Below are 17,003 nucleotides of genomic sequence, written 5' to 3' on the forward strand. Positions count from 1 at the left end.
CCCACAAAATGGTACCCACGGCAAGCATAGCATAGCAGAGTTGGAAGGGACCTTGGAGGCCTTCTGGTCCAACTCCTTATTCAGGCAGGAAACCCTATAGCACTTCAGACAAAATGGCTGCCCAACCTCTTCTTAAAAACCCCCAATGTTGGAGCACCCACAACTTCTGGAGACAAGTTGTTCCACTGATTAATTGTTCTCACTGTCAGGAAATTTCTCCTTAATTCTGGGTTGCTTCTCTCCTTGATTAGTTTCCCTCCTTTGCTTCTTGTCCTGCCCTCATAGATCAGAAGGCTTCTGCTGATGCTGCTTCTTGCCACTCAAGTTTTCCAAGATGCATCCTTCCTCTCCTTCCCCCCCCCAAAAAAAATCCTGGTTGCAGCCAATGACCCTTTTTTACTTTCTAAGAATTCTGCTAGGGCCTGATTCCCAAAGGATCCTTGGAATTAAAGATGCTTGCTGGCTTTGCAGCACACTAGCTTCCCATTTAATGGTTAAGAATCTAAATAAAATCACAATAGATTTTCAGTTTAATATAGCGTTCAAGGAGAGAAGAGTAGGTTAATATGTTGAATCTATAAAAGATATTAATTGCATCCATTTATATCCATTTGCGTTATGGGAGCCTTGGCTGTTGAGAGTTCAAATTTAACATCTGGGAGGAAATACTTTGCCCATCCCTCAAGAGTTCACAACAGGCCAGCAAACATTTGGTTTCATTTACCTTGTCATAAATTCTTCAAACTTGGAACTAGTGAGGTTTATACTGGACCACTGTGTGTCTGCCACCGGCTTGTGCTCAGGAGGACCCAGGTATGCAAGCAAAGTTGCCATCTTGTCAAATGGTCGCCTTCCAACAGCCTTATGGTCCCTAGAGGATGATCATAATTTAGGGATATAAGAAGCTTGAGGGATATAATGTTTTTCAAACTGCAAGTTGCTATAAACAACTTCATGCTATATAGGTAATCCTTGACTTGTAACATTTTTTTTTTTTTTTTGGTGGGATGGGGGTTGACACAGTCGTATGTCTAGGACTACCTATACGGTAAGTCATGGTTTCTCAGTCTTAGAATTTTTAAGTTGTGTGGATTTCAACTCCTAGAATTCCCCAGCCAGCATGGAGTTCTGGGAGCTAAAGTCCACATATCTTAAAAGTTGCTAAGACTAAAAAACACAGCATGAAAAATACTATTTATATAGTTTAAAAAAACATTAAAAACCTGCTTGTTCACTACACCTAAAGGCCACATCTTTTGTATTAAATGGCAACTCTTCCTTCTCCATTCCAAGATTTACTGATGTGTAGGAACAACTAAGTCCTATTCCATGTTACATTTTTATAGCAAATAAGCAAATGTTTTCCCTCTCAATTAAAGATTCTCAAACCTCCCACAAGGTACAATCTACTCCATCTTATCTACACTTTGGGTCTGCTCTATGCTCAATACTATTGGGTAATTAATTGAATTTGTTTGCCTCCCATCTTGTAAGGAAATGGCCCTGGGAGGCTTCCAGTTTAGCACTTTGTAAGTATATATATATATAATTATTTCTCAAGATGATATAAGGAATTTTAGTTGTATATATTCTTTTTTATTATTATTATTTTATTAATTTCAAAAATACATATTCATTTACATTTTAACAGTACTGTGTCAAGCGTTACTTATATTTACAATTCTTTTTCATATCAAGCCTTATATCTCTTCTCTCACCATATATACATTAGTTGTATATATTCAATTCATCAATGAAACAATTAATTTTAATGTTATCACAACTGTAAATTCTCTGTTGATTTAATGAACTTTTATTTTTACACGCATTATGTCCTTTCTTGTGCCCATGAGCCATGGTGGCGTAATGGCTAGAATACACTACTGCAGGCTAATTGTGCTGACTTCTGGCTGCTTGCAGTTCGGCAATTCGAATCTCACCAGGCTCAAGGTTAGCTCGGCCTTCCATCCTTCCGAGGTCAATGAAATGAGGGCCCAAACTGTTGGGGGCAAACTGCTGATTCTGTAAACTGCTTAGAGAGGGCTGTAAGGCGCTTTTGAAGCAGTATATAGGTCTAAGTATTGCTGCTATTTCTCAGCCTTTTTACCCCTAGTCAGGCACTATTACCTGTTGCTGGAAAGGTACTGCCCGATCTTCTCTTGATTGTTCCACAGCAAACGATGTAGTGCAAGTACATTGCCATCACTGATGAAAGAGAGGCTGTGATTGACTGTATCACTAGCTGGACAATCTGAGGCAATGTCAAGGAAAAACCTATATGGAAAGAGAAGATATTGTGCCCTTTCTTATCAAAGCATCTACAAAAAAATGCGGATATGGATGACTAGGACTCAAATTGGCTTCAGCATCAAGAACTTTCCAACAGAGGTTAATAATGTGAACTAACAAATCTAACTTCTTTTTAACAGAACAACAGAGTTGGAAGGGACCTGGAAGAACTTCTAGTCCACCCCCCTGCTCAAGCAGAGACCCTATACCATTTTTGAATAATGTAAAAGCACCTGTGTTAGACCAAAATATTCATCTATTAATCATCATCGTGCTTCCTAAAAAAAAACTACAGATATCTCCAGGAAGCACATAAGAAAGCTCTGAAGGTAAAGCTCTCCAACACAGTAGTTCTTTCCCTGCATCTAATTTTAGGGCCACCTGGATATCCCATTGACCAATAGCACTGAGAAGAATTTTCCCTCTTCACCAATGTTTGAAATCTCCCTTTAAACCTATCACAGCTAAAGAATTCTGTAGACTAGATCGTCCACATATGTTTTGGGTCTATTTATTATTATAATGGTTGGTTGCACTGTCAGCTAGATGTTTAGAGTGGATTTGGCATTTTTATTTGCCTATCGAGTCCTTCCCAAAGACCCTGGGAGAGGCAGGTATTATTTGATGGTATTAAAGGTATCCTCCTAAGATGGAAGCTGTTCCAAGTAAAGCTGCCCTTTGCTCTGGACTGGTGGTGATTTTGTCAACCTCAGTTTGTATTCAAGTGGTGTATGCTGGGACTCATTACCTGCCTCTAGCCTATGCTCTCTAACTCTGGCTTGAAAAACTGGAGAGGCAAAACTTGCTTCAAAAAAATCAAAACACTCTTACTGGCTTACCTTCTTGCAGCATCAAAGTTGCTTTTCACAAAGTCGTTAAAAGGCCGCATGTGCTCCTCCTTTGTAAACAAGACATGGTTAGCGATGCTCTGAAGTACCTGAGCAAAAGAGACCAACCGAGTGAGTGAGTCATGCAAACCACATTTGAAGAAGTTTCCTTTCTAGAATTACATGCCAAGTATTGTAGAAGATTTGTTCTAATCTAAGATATTTGGTAGTATGAATGTAATGTAATGCGTTGGCATGTAATGTAATGTGTTGGCATACAGTGAAATTCCATCAAATGCCCATTCCCTCTAAAATATCTTCAGGCTAGGAATAAATTCACTGGTAGTTAAAAGCAGCCTTCCCCAATCTGATGCTTATCTCACGTATTGGATTCCCAGCATCACCTGTCAGCAGGGAAGTTAAGCACCTGCTTAAGGGAAAGTTCTACACAATGGAGTCTGTACTAGATTGGTGAAGGTTTGATTAAGCAGGCGGGTCTTAAAATTGGAGTGTTTTATTTGAGCAAAGAAGTATACTTCAGCGCATGCCAGGGTTCTAAAGGCAATCCTCAGGTTATGACAGCAACTGGGACAAGGGTTTCCATCACTAAGTGAGGTGGTTGTAAAATATAATATCATTGGAATGGAACGTTTTGCGATGGCAATCTCTGCAGCCCCTTTTGTCATTGTTAGGCAAGGACCTCATGTGACTGCAAGATGGGAAGAGGTACTGAAACTGCACCAAGGGCAAGCAAGCTAACAGACAAGAACTACAGGTGGGTGGGTGCTGTGGGCAAGTCCTGTAAAGTTCAAGCAGGAGCCGTGGTGGCACAGTGGTTATCATGCAGTATTGCAGGCTGACTCTGCCCAATGCCAGGAGTTTGTTCCTGGCTGGCTCAAGGTTGACTCAGCTTTATAAAGTCGTTAAACCTTCCATGGTTTATAACCTTCCATGGTTGGTAAAATGAGGACCCAGATTGTTGGGAGCAATATGCTGACTCTGTACACCGCTTAGAGAGTGCTGCTACAGTAGGTAGGCAGGTACTGCAGGCTGATGCTACGGAGGGTGTACAACTAGGTGGCATGAGCAGGTACTATGGAGTATGAGATCCCCATGGCTCCTTGGGAGAAAAAGAGGGACCACAAGGAACAATTAACAGTTTCCTGCCAGCTTCCCCACTGACTTTGCTGATGAGAAGCCAACAGGGAAGGTTGTAAATGATGATAATGTGACCAAAGGATGTTGCAATGGCCAAAACTTCAAGGGCCAGTTGTAAGTCCCCATCGTTCAGTGCCATCATAACTTTGAATAGATACTTAGTGGACAGTCATAACCTGAAGACTACCTGTAATCCAAACCTCAGGCTTGTGGCAAACTATATTTGAATTTAATTTCTGTTGAATTAACTATTGTTTATATAACAATATATAACATAATCAATCCTATATTTAATAATTTTTCACCTCTGCTACCTATTACAATTACACTCTGTGTCAACGTTTGGAAGGGCTTCAAGAATCATATCCAAATCCTCAGAGCTGCAAGCAGATTGCCATCTCTTGAGCTCTTTTAGCCCTTCCATAAAAACAAGATGCCCAATTCCACCACCATCACTTCCCTGCTATTCCCTCCCATCCAGCATAAAAGAGACACTGTTTCTCACCTTTGACATTAACTTCAGACCCCTTTCGATTCTCGGTGGAGGCTTCTTATCCAATATACCAGCTTCATATGGGGACACAATAGCCGGATTAATGAATCTCAAGAACATGGCACTCCCAACCGCTCCAATGCTGTTCTGAGGAAACCGCTGGCTGACCACCTAAACAGCACAGGGTGGAAATTAAGAAAGCCATCATTTAAATGTAGGATAAAAAGCTAGTTCAATAGGAGAAGAACACTTGGGCCATCTCTTCCTTACATGTCATTGTTTCAGAATGACACTAGACAAGTAACCAAATGGTTTCTATGTTAAGCAGGTTCCAGAGGCAAGAGCCAAATTGTTATAAGGAGGAAATGAAGAAAGAGTTATTGAAAATAGTATAGAGAAGGCATGATTTAACAACAGGGGTTACATTCACTTTCATACAGACAAACATCTTACTGTGAAGCCAGCGTGTGAGCAATTCGTATCTCCTAAAATAAAACTAAAAAGATATTTCAAAATATACTAATTAGGAACAAAAGAGTTTACTCTATATTGAGCCCAACATTTAAACAATTCTGATTTAAAAAATCAATAATATACCCAATTGATTCACTCATTCAGTTCATAACAATTAATGCACCAGAGAATGATTCTCATAGCAACAACTTTCCATAAAACATGAATGGAAATCATCCATTCATTTGAAAAATCATACATAACCTCTGTGGGGAAAAAATAGCCACACAAAATGGTAGTCACTCATGTAGGAGAATAACTGCATTTACTATACAGGCAAGAAAAGCTGTCTGTCTGTCTCTGTCTCTGTCTCTGTCTGTCTCTGTCTGTCTCTCTGTCTCTCTCTCTCTCTCAATATTTGTAACTCACGATTAAAAAGAGGGGTCTTTGGTGCTCTCAGAACTTGGTTGTTGTTGTTTTGCAGACGTTTCATTACCAAACTAGGTAACATCATCAGCCATTTATGATGTTACTTAGTTTGGTAATGAAACATCTGCAAGAAAACAACCAAGCTCAGAGAACACCAAGGACCCCTCATTAATTTATTAAACTTCTATGCCGCTAATACAGCGAGACTCTGAGTGGCTTTACTTTAGAGAAGGACGAGGAGGGAAGGGGAAAGGATCAGAACAAATATATTCAAACGATTTTCTTCTGCCCTGAACACTTTGGGTTTCAAAAGAGCCATTCCAATCAAAGGTGATTTGGAAAGGCATCAATGTCCTTCAAGCTTAAGAACTTGCTACTCACTTAGGATAGGATTCTGGTTTCTGATCTTAGTTTCTAAGAGTCCCTGTAGGTAAGTAATCAGGATCAAAGCCTACCCCACCCCAATTCCCATTAAAGGTCTTCGGATCTGCTATACATCCTAACAAGATGAAGAATGCTTATGCAAAAACAGACTTTATGCAGATTGGATAGCCCATGTTAGTTGCAATTTATGCAAAGAATGTAGAGTCCGCATTAGTTGCAATTTCAGCGCATACAAAGAAGGTCCTGTAGACACATTACTATCTATCACTGCATTTCTTTCCATGCCCAAAGTCGAGGTGGCACACTTTCTGTGTAATTTCCTATCCAAAGTCCGGCTGGACTGAGAATTCTTCAAATCTAATAAAAGTGTAGAACTGCTCTCCTAATTCAGAGAACAAATGAACTCAATAACTCAAACAGAATTCAAAACACTTATCCAAAGTCTTGGGAATTTCAAATGGTGGGTGTGATGCTAGGGAACAGAGCTTTGTTTTGACAGAAAAGAATAAGTCCTAAAAATATGGACTGGCATGTTTCAGCAAGGGGGAATCTCTAGGCCACCACCTGACAATTCATAAAGGGTTAGAGAAGATGACCCACACCGTAAAAATTGACCTAGAAGTCAAAAGGCAAATTGTGGACCTTATACAACCCAGAGAACATTTGGGCAAGCAAACAACATGGGCTAAATTGGCAACACACTTTTCCTACCTTGACTGACTGAACTGGAGCACAGGAAGAACCACAGGAAGAAAATTAATCAACAAACTCAGAATCCATGATACTAATGAGGACCTACCAGAAGTGGCATTGAGGAACCTCCTCCATGCAAAGAATCCAGATGGTCATGTGGTTGCGCCCCTTTCCACACTCCTCAAAAGCCAAACTCCTGTTGCATCTTCCATATCATCACTCATCTATGGAGATTCTCAGTCATCCAAGTCATGGTTGTTCCAAAGGTGCTTTTTCAAAAGGCAACTGGACTTTGATTTTCCTCGAAGATGTCTCATATCTCATCCAAGAAGCTTCTTCAGTTCAGAACTGAACTGAAGAAGCTCTGAACTGAACTGAACAAGTTTCTCGGATGAGAAGTGAAACGTCTTCAAGGAAAAACAAAGAAAATCCAGTTGGCTTTTGAAAAAGCATCTTTGTGACATATCATCATTCAAATCTCATCAGATACCAGACTTTTAAGAGAGAGAGAGAGAGAAATGGAGGAAGCTGACAATACTCTTATGAAGGGGTCTCCAATCTTGGCAACTTTAAGAACTGTGAACTTCAACTCCCACAATTCCTTCTGGAATTGAAATCCACAAGTCTTAAAGTTGCGAAGGTTGGGGACCCCTGCTCTTATGGATGATCTGGTCCACTCAGTTGCCATGGACCTACCCCTCAGAGAAGAAGGGAGACCCTTTCATTCCCCAAAGAGAATGGCACATAATCAACAAATCTCCTTAGGTCAAAACTGCAAAAACAAGGCACTCTTAAACTATCAGACCATCCGCATATATTCACTGCATATGTAGTCAAACGTTTAATCTTATTAGGCAGCAGAAGGAATACAAAATACATTTTTAAAATGGAGAAAACAATTTCAGCATTTTGCTTAGCAACCTCTCTTTAAAAATCCAGGCAAAGCAAACCAGCCTCTCTGCAAAGACCCCAGGCCACTTCTCTTTGCTTGACCAAGGAGGGAAAGTTAGACAGTAAGTTCACTCCATTTAGCAACCATATTCCCTACTCTACCTCCAAACTGATGCAGAAAAAAAACGAGTATAGGTGGCCTTCGACTTACAACCGTTCGTTTAGCAACTGTTCAAAGTTATGACAGCACTAAACAAAATGACATGCAACTGGTCCTCGCACTTACTACAACAGTTGTAGCATCTCCATGGGCCAGTGAACAAAATTTGGCTCTTGGCAACCAACATTTATAATGGTTGTGGCATCCCAGGGTGCGTCATTGCCATCTGAGACTCTCCCACCGAGCTTCCAATAAGCAAAGTCAACAGAGGAAGCCAGATTCACTCAATGACCTCATGATTTATTTAACAGCAGCAGCGATTCGCTTAACAACCGTGGCAAAAAACATCATAAAATCAGGCACGGCTCCCTTAACAATTACTTTGCTTAGCAATGAAAATTCTGGTCCCTGTGTGTTCTTAAGTCGAGGACTGACCATATTTGACAGTCATGCTTTTATTACTGCGGTGTTCTCCCTCACTCCTTTCCAGCTTTGAAAACTGGCTCCATTAGAAAAGATGAACTTCGAAACATGCACTAACTGTGCAGCCACACAGCTCTCATCACAACAACGAGGTCCTCTTTATCTGACACACACTTCCAAATCAACATTCCCCTCCCCACATGCTGCTGCTAACATTTTGATAAGTTTTATAAAACCCCTGTGGTTTCCTGAGAGGCTTCTTCAATGCCATCAAGGGAAAATGAAAGGATACGGAGATCTCTTTAGAATAGGTGGAGGAGGGAGGGGCTTTCCTCTCCCCCCCCGCCCCGACCAGAGGTCTCCAAACTTGGCAACTTTAAGACTTGTGGACTTCAACTCCCAGAATTCCTCAGGTTGGAGACCCCTGCATAAGAGTATTGTCAGCTATGCTGGCTGAGGAATTCTGGGAGTTGAAGTCCACAAGTCTTAAAGTTGCCAAGTTTGGGGACCCCTGTCCTAGACAGTCCAACTAATACAAAAGCAACCACACTCCTGTCTTTCATTTCTGAGTTTTCCCTTAGTTTCTTTAGCATGCAACTGTTGGCAAAGAGGGAAAGCTGTTGTGGAGCGGCAGAGATTTCCTTCCGAAGGGAAAAAGAAAAAAGAAAGAGGCACATTCAGGTTTTGTTTTTTTTTAAACCAGCCATCACTTCAACTGAGTGTTAATTCAATTTAAAAGCATCTTTAGTGCCAGAATTAGTAGAACGATTTGACAATGAGTGTCAAAGAAGGTTGGAAGGAAAGAGTTTTGGGAACAAAGAGCAAAAGCAGAAAGTGGGGAAGAGGATGTTTGTGTGCTTTGAAAGAAATGGCTTAATAAAACTTCTCCAAAACTTACTGCTTTTTTGTTTTCCTTTTTTTCTTTTACGGTAGCTTTATTCAGGAGAGAGTGGCAAGTTGCCTACAGAACAGAGATGAGCACAAACAAGTCACAGCACCAACTACATACAGCAAAAAGAAAAATGTTGTTCTGAACATGAAATCACACAATCAAATGTAACAGAATGAAACAAAAACAAAAAAAGTGAAGTGCGCACACTAGCGCTGGATGAAACTTCTATTCCATGTTGGCGACCACCATCTAGTCACAAGTAGTAAGCAAGCAAATGTTGTTCCAATCATTTCTACTATTTCTGGCTAGGTTAAGTACAGTAGTTCAAAAAGAGCATTTGCTAATGAGGCACTTACAAGATCTGCATTGTTCTGAACACGTTCCAGCAAAAAATCAAATATATTCTTCCCAAAAGCATTTCCAGCTTAACAGTGATCGGTGACATTTAATTCTGTCTCTTGTGGGTTTATCTACTTTTCCCAAACAGCAGTACCACATACATTTATGGATTTCATTTTACAAACTCATGCTGAAGTGGTCTCCAAAGACAAATCTTAATAGAGGTAGTCCTCAATTTACAAGTTCATTTAGTGACCCTTCAAAGTTACAATGGCACTAAAAAGTGACTTATGGCCATTTTTCACATTTACGACCACAGCAGCATTCTCATGATCATGTGATCAAAATCCTGACGCTTGGCAACTGACTCATATTTATGACGGTTGCAGTGTCCCGGGGTCATGTGATCCCCTTCTGTGACCATCTGACAAGCCAAGTCAACAGGGAAGCCGGATTCACCGAACAACCACGTTCTTAACTTAACAACTGCAGTGTTTCACTTAACAAATGTTGGGAAGAAAGGTTGTAGAATGGGGCAAAGCTCATTTAACAAATGTTTTGCTTAGCAACATAAATCTGGGGTTCAATTGTGGCCTTAAGTCGAGGACTATCTGTGAAGATTAATGTCCCCAAATTGCAAAGGCTTGTGAAGGTGCTACTTCTCTTCTATCCATTTACAATGGTGCACAACAGGCTTTGGCAAGCTCTCTCAAAGGGTGTGATGCCCAAGAGTTATGGTTCTGCAGTGTCTTTTACTGAAACATCCGTTGAGGCAGCAGAATAAGCTCAGCTGAGTAATAAACAACAATAAAAAAGATGATTACCAAAGTCATTTTCCAGCCAGTTACAAAACTGACTGTGAGCCCAAAGTATTTTCCAAACCTTGAGAGACATTATTTTAACCTTAATAAATAAGGCTGCTTCGGTGTATTTTTCATACCATTTCATACATACAGATTGTATGGTACAAAGCCAAAAAAAAATATGAATGCAGATCCTATCATATCTTCAGATATTATCATCTTTATTCCAGCATTCAGACAAGGATTGGGAGACAGACTCACTACACACACCAAAAAAAAAATTCAACGATCAAGATGTATTTTTATTATTTGTAGCTCTATTCCCACACCCTTACACTTCAGGTCTCATTGAATTTTGTAGATACTGAAATAGGGACTTCTATGGAAATATTTTTGAAAACGAACTGGAAGTTGCAGTTGTACAAAATAACAAAAAATGTAATGCTGCTTAGGAAGCTCAACTTAAATCATCGGTACTGATCTTCAAAGCCCTCAGTTGGCTTAAGGCTGAGGAACACGCTCCTTGTAGGAAAGAATCTGGTTTTCAAGACATACAGAAGAAGTCCTCCCTATCAAAGGGCCTGCCAAGAGGAACTACACCTATGTTTTCCCTGCCTATAGAATGCACCTCCTGGTTGACTTTAGAATTTACATCACTAATTTTAATGGGCACTTTTAAATTTAACATTCTGCTTCTGTTTTTAAATGCTGTTAATTGCTTTGAGCGCTTGCTAGAGTCAAAAGGCTTGTGCTGACTAAATAAGGAAAAATATCAGCTTCAAACTTCTGGCTACAACCATGTAGCGATTCTGATCTCTCTTTTCACCCTTTCCCCTGGCTCTGCCAGTCCTTCTCCTGCACAAAGTTGTGTTTCAGTATTTGGAGACTGTGGTGGGGGTAACAAGCTTTTTCCAGACCTACAGATAGATATCTTGCCAAACTGAAGCAGAAATCCAGATAGTCCTGGATTTACAACCTTTCATTTAGTGACTGTTATAACGGCACTGAACAAAGTGACTTATGCCTTTTTCACATGACTGTTGCAGCATCCCCATGGTCATGTGATCAAAATTCAGATTCCTATTTATGAAGGTTGCAGTATCCCAGGGCCATTTGATCACCTTGTGCAACCTTCTGACAATCAAAATCAATTGGGGAGCCAGATTCACTTAACAGCCATGTTACTAGCTTAAGAACTGCAGTGACTCACTTAACAACTGTGGCAAGAAAGGTCATAAAATGGGGCAAAATTCACTTAACAACTATCTCTTTTAGTCACAGAAATCTGGGGTCCCATTGTGGTTGAAAAGCGGAGGACTACCTCTATATCCAGGATGGATGGGGTAGAGGCAGGGAAAAAGAGAGATGACATAATTTATCATCCAAGTACTGTATATCATGTTGTGTTCTCTTCCTTTCCGTGCTGGGTTACTGTGCTCAGAAGAATCACATAATACCATCCATGGCTGTGTGCCCTCTGAATGAAAGGCAGAGACCACCTGTTTTAAGTCTCTGCTTCTGAACCAAAAACATCATGCCCAGCTATACGGAAAAGCTGTAGTCCAAGAAACCATGGAATTTTTGTTTTTATGTATGACAACAGCAGTGAGACTTTTGCACGCAGAGGTACAGAGGCCTACAAATTCCTACAAATGGAAGAATGGATGGTGAAATGAATGGAATGGACAAAATTGTTTCCTCTGATTGAAGAAAAGACCTTGTGTACCTTGGAAATCATTTTTGGAACTTTTTGCATGACATGGAAAGAAAGTGTAATTTTGGGGATTTGATCAAAACTGGATCAAATGGAAACACTGTGTTTTATGGTTGATTTTCCATACAGCTTAATCTGTACCAAAGAAAATTGGAAGTTATTCCTTTTCTATTGCCTTTTTTCTGCACTAATTTTGCTTTTTTTTTCTGAACTTTTCTAATTCCTATTTTTCAGTTTCTTTGTATTTTATCTTTTGTTGAAATTTAACAGTTTTTTTTTAAACACTCTACTTAAGCCTATTATTAGACCTTCCATTTTCTGAGAGGGAAGCGTTTATGAAGAGAAGTGTTCAATTATGCCATGTCCTACTTAGATGGGATAATCCCATTATCCTATGATCCCCCTGAGCAAACTATTTCTGCTTCACACATATAAAACTTTGGGGAGGAACAAACACAGAAGCTCCCGCATCCTGTATAGGAGCTTTCGTTGTGCACAAAACATGTAGAACAATAAGGGAGCCTTCTTTTTCCAAGCTGTAAACAGAACTACATAGAACAATGTGCCATTTTTTGGTCCAAAATGGACCACTTTTTCCCAAAGCATGAAACAAAATTATGAAAGGAAGAATGTTTGTTCCATATCCAGAATACTGGAAATTTCCCTTCGGTACTTTGAACATTTTACATGCTTTAAACTTTAAAGTTCACCTCAGCACAAAGGTGACATTTGACACATCCAAAGTACAACCCAGGATCCATCCCACTTTGGTGATTCTAATAAAGCAGCTAGTTGACAACCGAACAAGGAATTTTCTTGCTGGAAAACAAAAATAAAAAAACCAACCAAGCATAACAAAAACTAGAGAAAAAATTACCACTGCTATTTTGAAATGCCAAAAAGGCTGTAAGACAAAACCATCATTGAATTTTAAATTGTCCCCCCCCTTTTTTTTAACACAAATTTTGGGTCAAGGTAGGCAACTTGTTGACCAAAAAATTGCATGTGCCCCCCCAAACAAAATCTCATTCCTGTGATACCAGATTATACTGTCAAGCTTGACACTGGTTTGCCATTTTTCAACTGCATGTTTTTCTTTTAAAAAATGGCAGATATAAATTAGCTGCATTCCATCTCCAGTTTGAATTAACCTAATAGTCTTGCCTTAAAGCACACAAACAAAAAAGGAACCAAATAGTTTGACCTCAAAGGGGCATGATGGCTCAGTGGTTAAAGATGCTGAGCTTGTCAGCTGGAAAGTGACAGCTCGGGTTTGAGACCCGAGCGCCATGTGACTGAGTGAGCTTCTGTGACTCACCCCAGCTCCTGACAACCTAGCCGTTCAAAAGCATGCAAATGTGAGTAGATAAACAGGTACCACTTTGATGGGAAGGTAACAGCATTCTGTGCACTTTTGGCATACAGCAATGTGGGTCACATGACCACAGAAATGTCTTCGGACAATGCTGGCTCCCTCTGCTAAGAAGCCGAGATAAATATCATCTCCTAGAGTCAGACATGACTGGACAAAGGAAACCTTTACCTTTAGTTTGACTTCAAATGTCTACTGAATCTCTCATCCCAAACAGCCTCCAGGTACAGTATATAAAAGATTGCTAGTCCCCAGGAGTTTACATCCTGCTATTTATGTGTCAGCCATATCCCTCTCAATGCAAAAGGCTGGGTTCCAGGTGATTCTTCCTAGACTTGGCTTCAAGGAATGAATGACTTCCCCACAGTTTTGGAACTCAAATATTCAGAAAAATAGTGAAAATTCTTTTTTTTTTTTAAATATATGGGAGATTGTGCAATGCCTGGAAGAAACACTGACCTGGAGAAAGGAAACCACTGTTGATATATGGCACACCCCAAAATCTGCACAAGTTCTTCTTGTTTTCTAAGCATCCCGGAAAATCTTAGGAAGTCTCACCCCTCTGCCTTCCAAAGGGGAGAGCAGGAAAGTCTGCTCTTATAAAAACATTTAGGAATTGGGCAAAGGTCCACCCATTTTTTGAATACATCCAAAACCAGAGCATTATGAAGGGGAATCTTTGCTCCTTGAGGTTTGGGAACAGTGAGAACTACAGGGAAGGCTAAATGTTCTCCATCATCGGATTTGGCTCGAACGTCTCTCCCCAGAAAGCCATAAATTTGACTCATCAGGTCTTAAACATGACAGTATCTGAGAAGACGGAACACAGCCTACATTACTAACATTATAGTGTAGATCAAAACAAGAGGCAGATGATCGGTGGCATTCCACAGTGCTCAACAATTTCGATTAATGCTTTGGAGAATATATTGAGGGAATTTTACATTTAATAATATCTGGGAAGTTCAGAAATAAGTGGCCACAGCCACAGGTGACTTATGCCTAAATTAAAAAAAAAAAAAAAAAAAGCAAAAGAATGATGAGCAATGAATAAGCATTTCCTTGAGCCAGCTGCTTGTTCTCCAGGGAGTCATGGATAGGCGAATAGAAGTGTCCCAGGATAATGTTGCAGGATCCAATCTGGTTCAGTCACTGGGTTTAGAGGTTTTATCTTCCAATCTTTCGGACTCATGCTGGAGCCCATCCACAGGGAAATTCACCACATAGAAAACAACCCAGAGCGCACAGACACGTTCCCTGAGGATGGGCTCCAGCATGAGTCCGAAAGCTCGGAAGACAAAATATCTGATCCCGGTGACTGACCTGGATCGGATCCTGCAGTCCTGGATAGGCTTCCTAAGTTTCACTGTCTCCTGTTTATTCTAAAAGTAACAGCACAGTGCTTTTAGTCTTTCCCCACTTTCCAATGTAACAACGGTGGCGGACTGTTTCATACCTGATAGAGACAGTGGCAGACACTCCTCAGCTGGGGTGGGAACTCAGTGGAAGAGTTGATGATGGCATGGAAGAACTTCTCGGTCATCTGAAGAAGGCTCCGCTGGTTACTATCGAGGCTTTCACTGGATTCCAACCTGTAAGACAAGCCTGTGATAGCTCTCCCAAGCTCCCTCGCTTCCGTTTAAAAAAATGGGTCAGGTGTGTGGTTTCCGCAAGAGCCACATTGCAGCTATGGTTCTCTCCTGTTTAGGGCTACCAACAAAGAAGGAAGGCAGACTTCCCCAACTTGGAAATTCCCAAGTGAATTAGAGTAGAAATTAACAACAGAATTGCCATGCTGCTGAATTGTCTGGGAGTTGCCATTCCAACACGAGGTAGAAACTCTATCAGTGATGGCGAACATTTTGAGCTTGACATGTCAAAAATCCAGAAAATGCCTGCCTTGACTCTGCTGGTATGTCACACAGACACAGATATACACACCCCGGACAAACAAGGCCACTTCAGACCCTCTGAAAGTCATGCAAGTCAGCTCTGCTCTCAGAAGGCCCCTTGGAGCCTCCGAAAATCATGTAAAAATGCTCACATGACTTTTGGAGGTTTCAGAGGACCCACAAGGACAAGGCCCTCTTGCAGGATTTCCAGGGGGTCCAGAGGCCACAGGTGTCAAAAGTTCACCATCACCAGTCTACATTCAAGATTCCAACTGTATCTTCGATAATCAGTTGATTGAGTCTTCACCATTAGCTCTTCATAATCATCACTGCCTGCCTGCAACTATTTTCCCATGGTGAATGGAAAAGGTTGGCTTCTGAACTTTATTACCATCTGCCTATGTCCAGGAGAAAAAAACATTGCAAATATTAAAACTGACTCCTAATTATATTGTATCTATGTAATGATATGCTTACATTTTTATTATTTATCTGCCTTATCAAATGTGGGTACCGCCCATCTCATTCTCAGCTATAAAACTGCTCTGAGAACCAGATGAAAAACAGAATGTGCATATAAGAAAAAACAAAAGAATTGAGTTCTTAGCAAGAGTAATTTCATTTCAGTATCTCATCACCTGCTACACTCCAAAGTATACATATCTAAAGTTGGTAACAAAAAATTCAACAATGACGGTAAAGGAATGAGTGCATTCCCCACTGCTCCAAGAAAAAGGCTATTTTTCTCTGTTTCTACCCATCCCATTATAAATAGGAGAGGGAGGCTCCAGATGTTGATTAGAGAATGTAAAGATCAGCCTTTCTCAAACTTGCCACCTTTAAAATGTGTGGACTTCAACTCCCAGAATTCCAAGAGCAGGCGTCCACACGTCTCAAAGTTGCCAAGGCCAAAAAACATTGATCCAGACCAGCGTTTCTCAATCTTGATGACTTTTAAGATGTATGGAGTTCAACTCTCAGAATACCCAGCCAGCCATGCTGGCTTAGGTATTCTGGGAGTTGAAGTCCACAAATCGTAAAGTTGTTATGGTTGATAGACAGACTTATCTCTTATTTTTCCCCACAACAATCCTACTGGTCTTTTTAAAAAACCCTCAAGTCCTGGCTCTTTTGCTGGTATTAAAAAAAATGTTGAGAAAAAAAAATAGTCTTGAAAGAAAGCTCCTGTCTTGCCTTTTTTCAACAAAGATCCAGGGATAAGACCCTTATTATGCAAACTTCAAAACCAGGGAGAAAAAAAAAAAGAGGAGGAAAAATAAGAAAAAGAGTAGAAACTTCGCCCCATCACAACTCCAAAATCAAACCTTGTAGGGTCCACTTCGAAGCTCACAGGCTGCCATTCTGGGGATGTAATTACAGTTCTTAATAAAGGCTCCAAAAGCTTCTGTAGATAGGTTGCACCATACACCTGCATGACAGAATTTACCCCATTCAAATTAGTTTCAGCCAAGGGGGAGGGGAGTGTACGTTTGTTCCCACCATTAGCTTCTTACTGCCTGATCATTTTGTTTCTTTTCATACTTTTGTACATAACACCTGCTCGGAGTCAGCATGGTCGGCCACCTGCCTGAACCAACACCTCTTTTCGGGGTCAGGGATCTTTTCCCTATGCAAGTTTTCAATAATGTACAGTTTTCCTATTGGCACACAAAGAAAAGAGGCTGACTGGGAGATCCAGCAAGCAGAGCTGAGAACAAAAAGGAAGGGGATATCCCGAAACACGAGGTCCACAGGCAATCCAAAATCTGAAAGTGCTGCAGCAAAAAATAT

At 40.5% G+C, this 17,003-nt stretch overlaps 1 protein-coding gene across 5 annotated transcripts in view; it reads right to left on the reverse strand.

The window, feature by feature from the left end:
• NF1 (neurofibromin 1) overlaps positions 1-17,003 on the reverse strand; it is a 201,282-nt gene that overhangs the window by 119,249 nt on the left and 65,030 nt on the right. For 3 of the 5 annotated variants that reach the window (XM_026680434.2, XM_087957081.1, XM_087957072.1), the window contains exons 29-35: positions 16,538-16,641; positions 14,777-14,912; positions 9,099-9,161; positions 4,780-4,938; positions 3,129-3,226; positions 2,128-2,274; positions 725-871 (exon numbers count right to left, since the gene is read on the reverse strand). In XM_026680434.2, coding sequence (XP_026536219.1) covers positions 725-871; positions 2,128-2,274; positions 3,129-3,226; positions 4,780-4,938; positions 9,099-9,161; positions 14,777-14,912; positions 16,538-16,641 — 854 coding nt within the window. The remainder of the gene's footprint in view (positions 1-724; positions 872-2,127; positions 2,275-3,128; positions 3,227-4,779; positions 4,939-9,098; positions 9,162-14,776; positions 14,913-16,537; positions 16,642-17,003) is intronic. The other 2 variants (XM_026680435.2, XM_087957083.1) reach the window with 1 other exon arrangement.

The sequence above is a fragment of the Notechis scutatus genome, chromosome 1 (assembly GCF_049901735.1).
Source record: "Notechis scutatus isolate UNSWTSFEM ecotype Mainland chromosome 1, rNotScu1.2, whole genome shotgun sequence".
NCBI lineage: Eukaryota > Metazoa > Chordata > Lepidosauria > Squamata > Elapidae > Notechis > Notechis scutatus.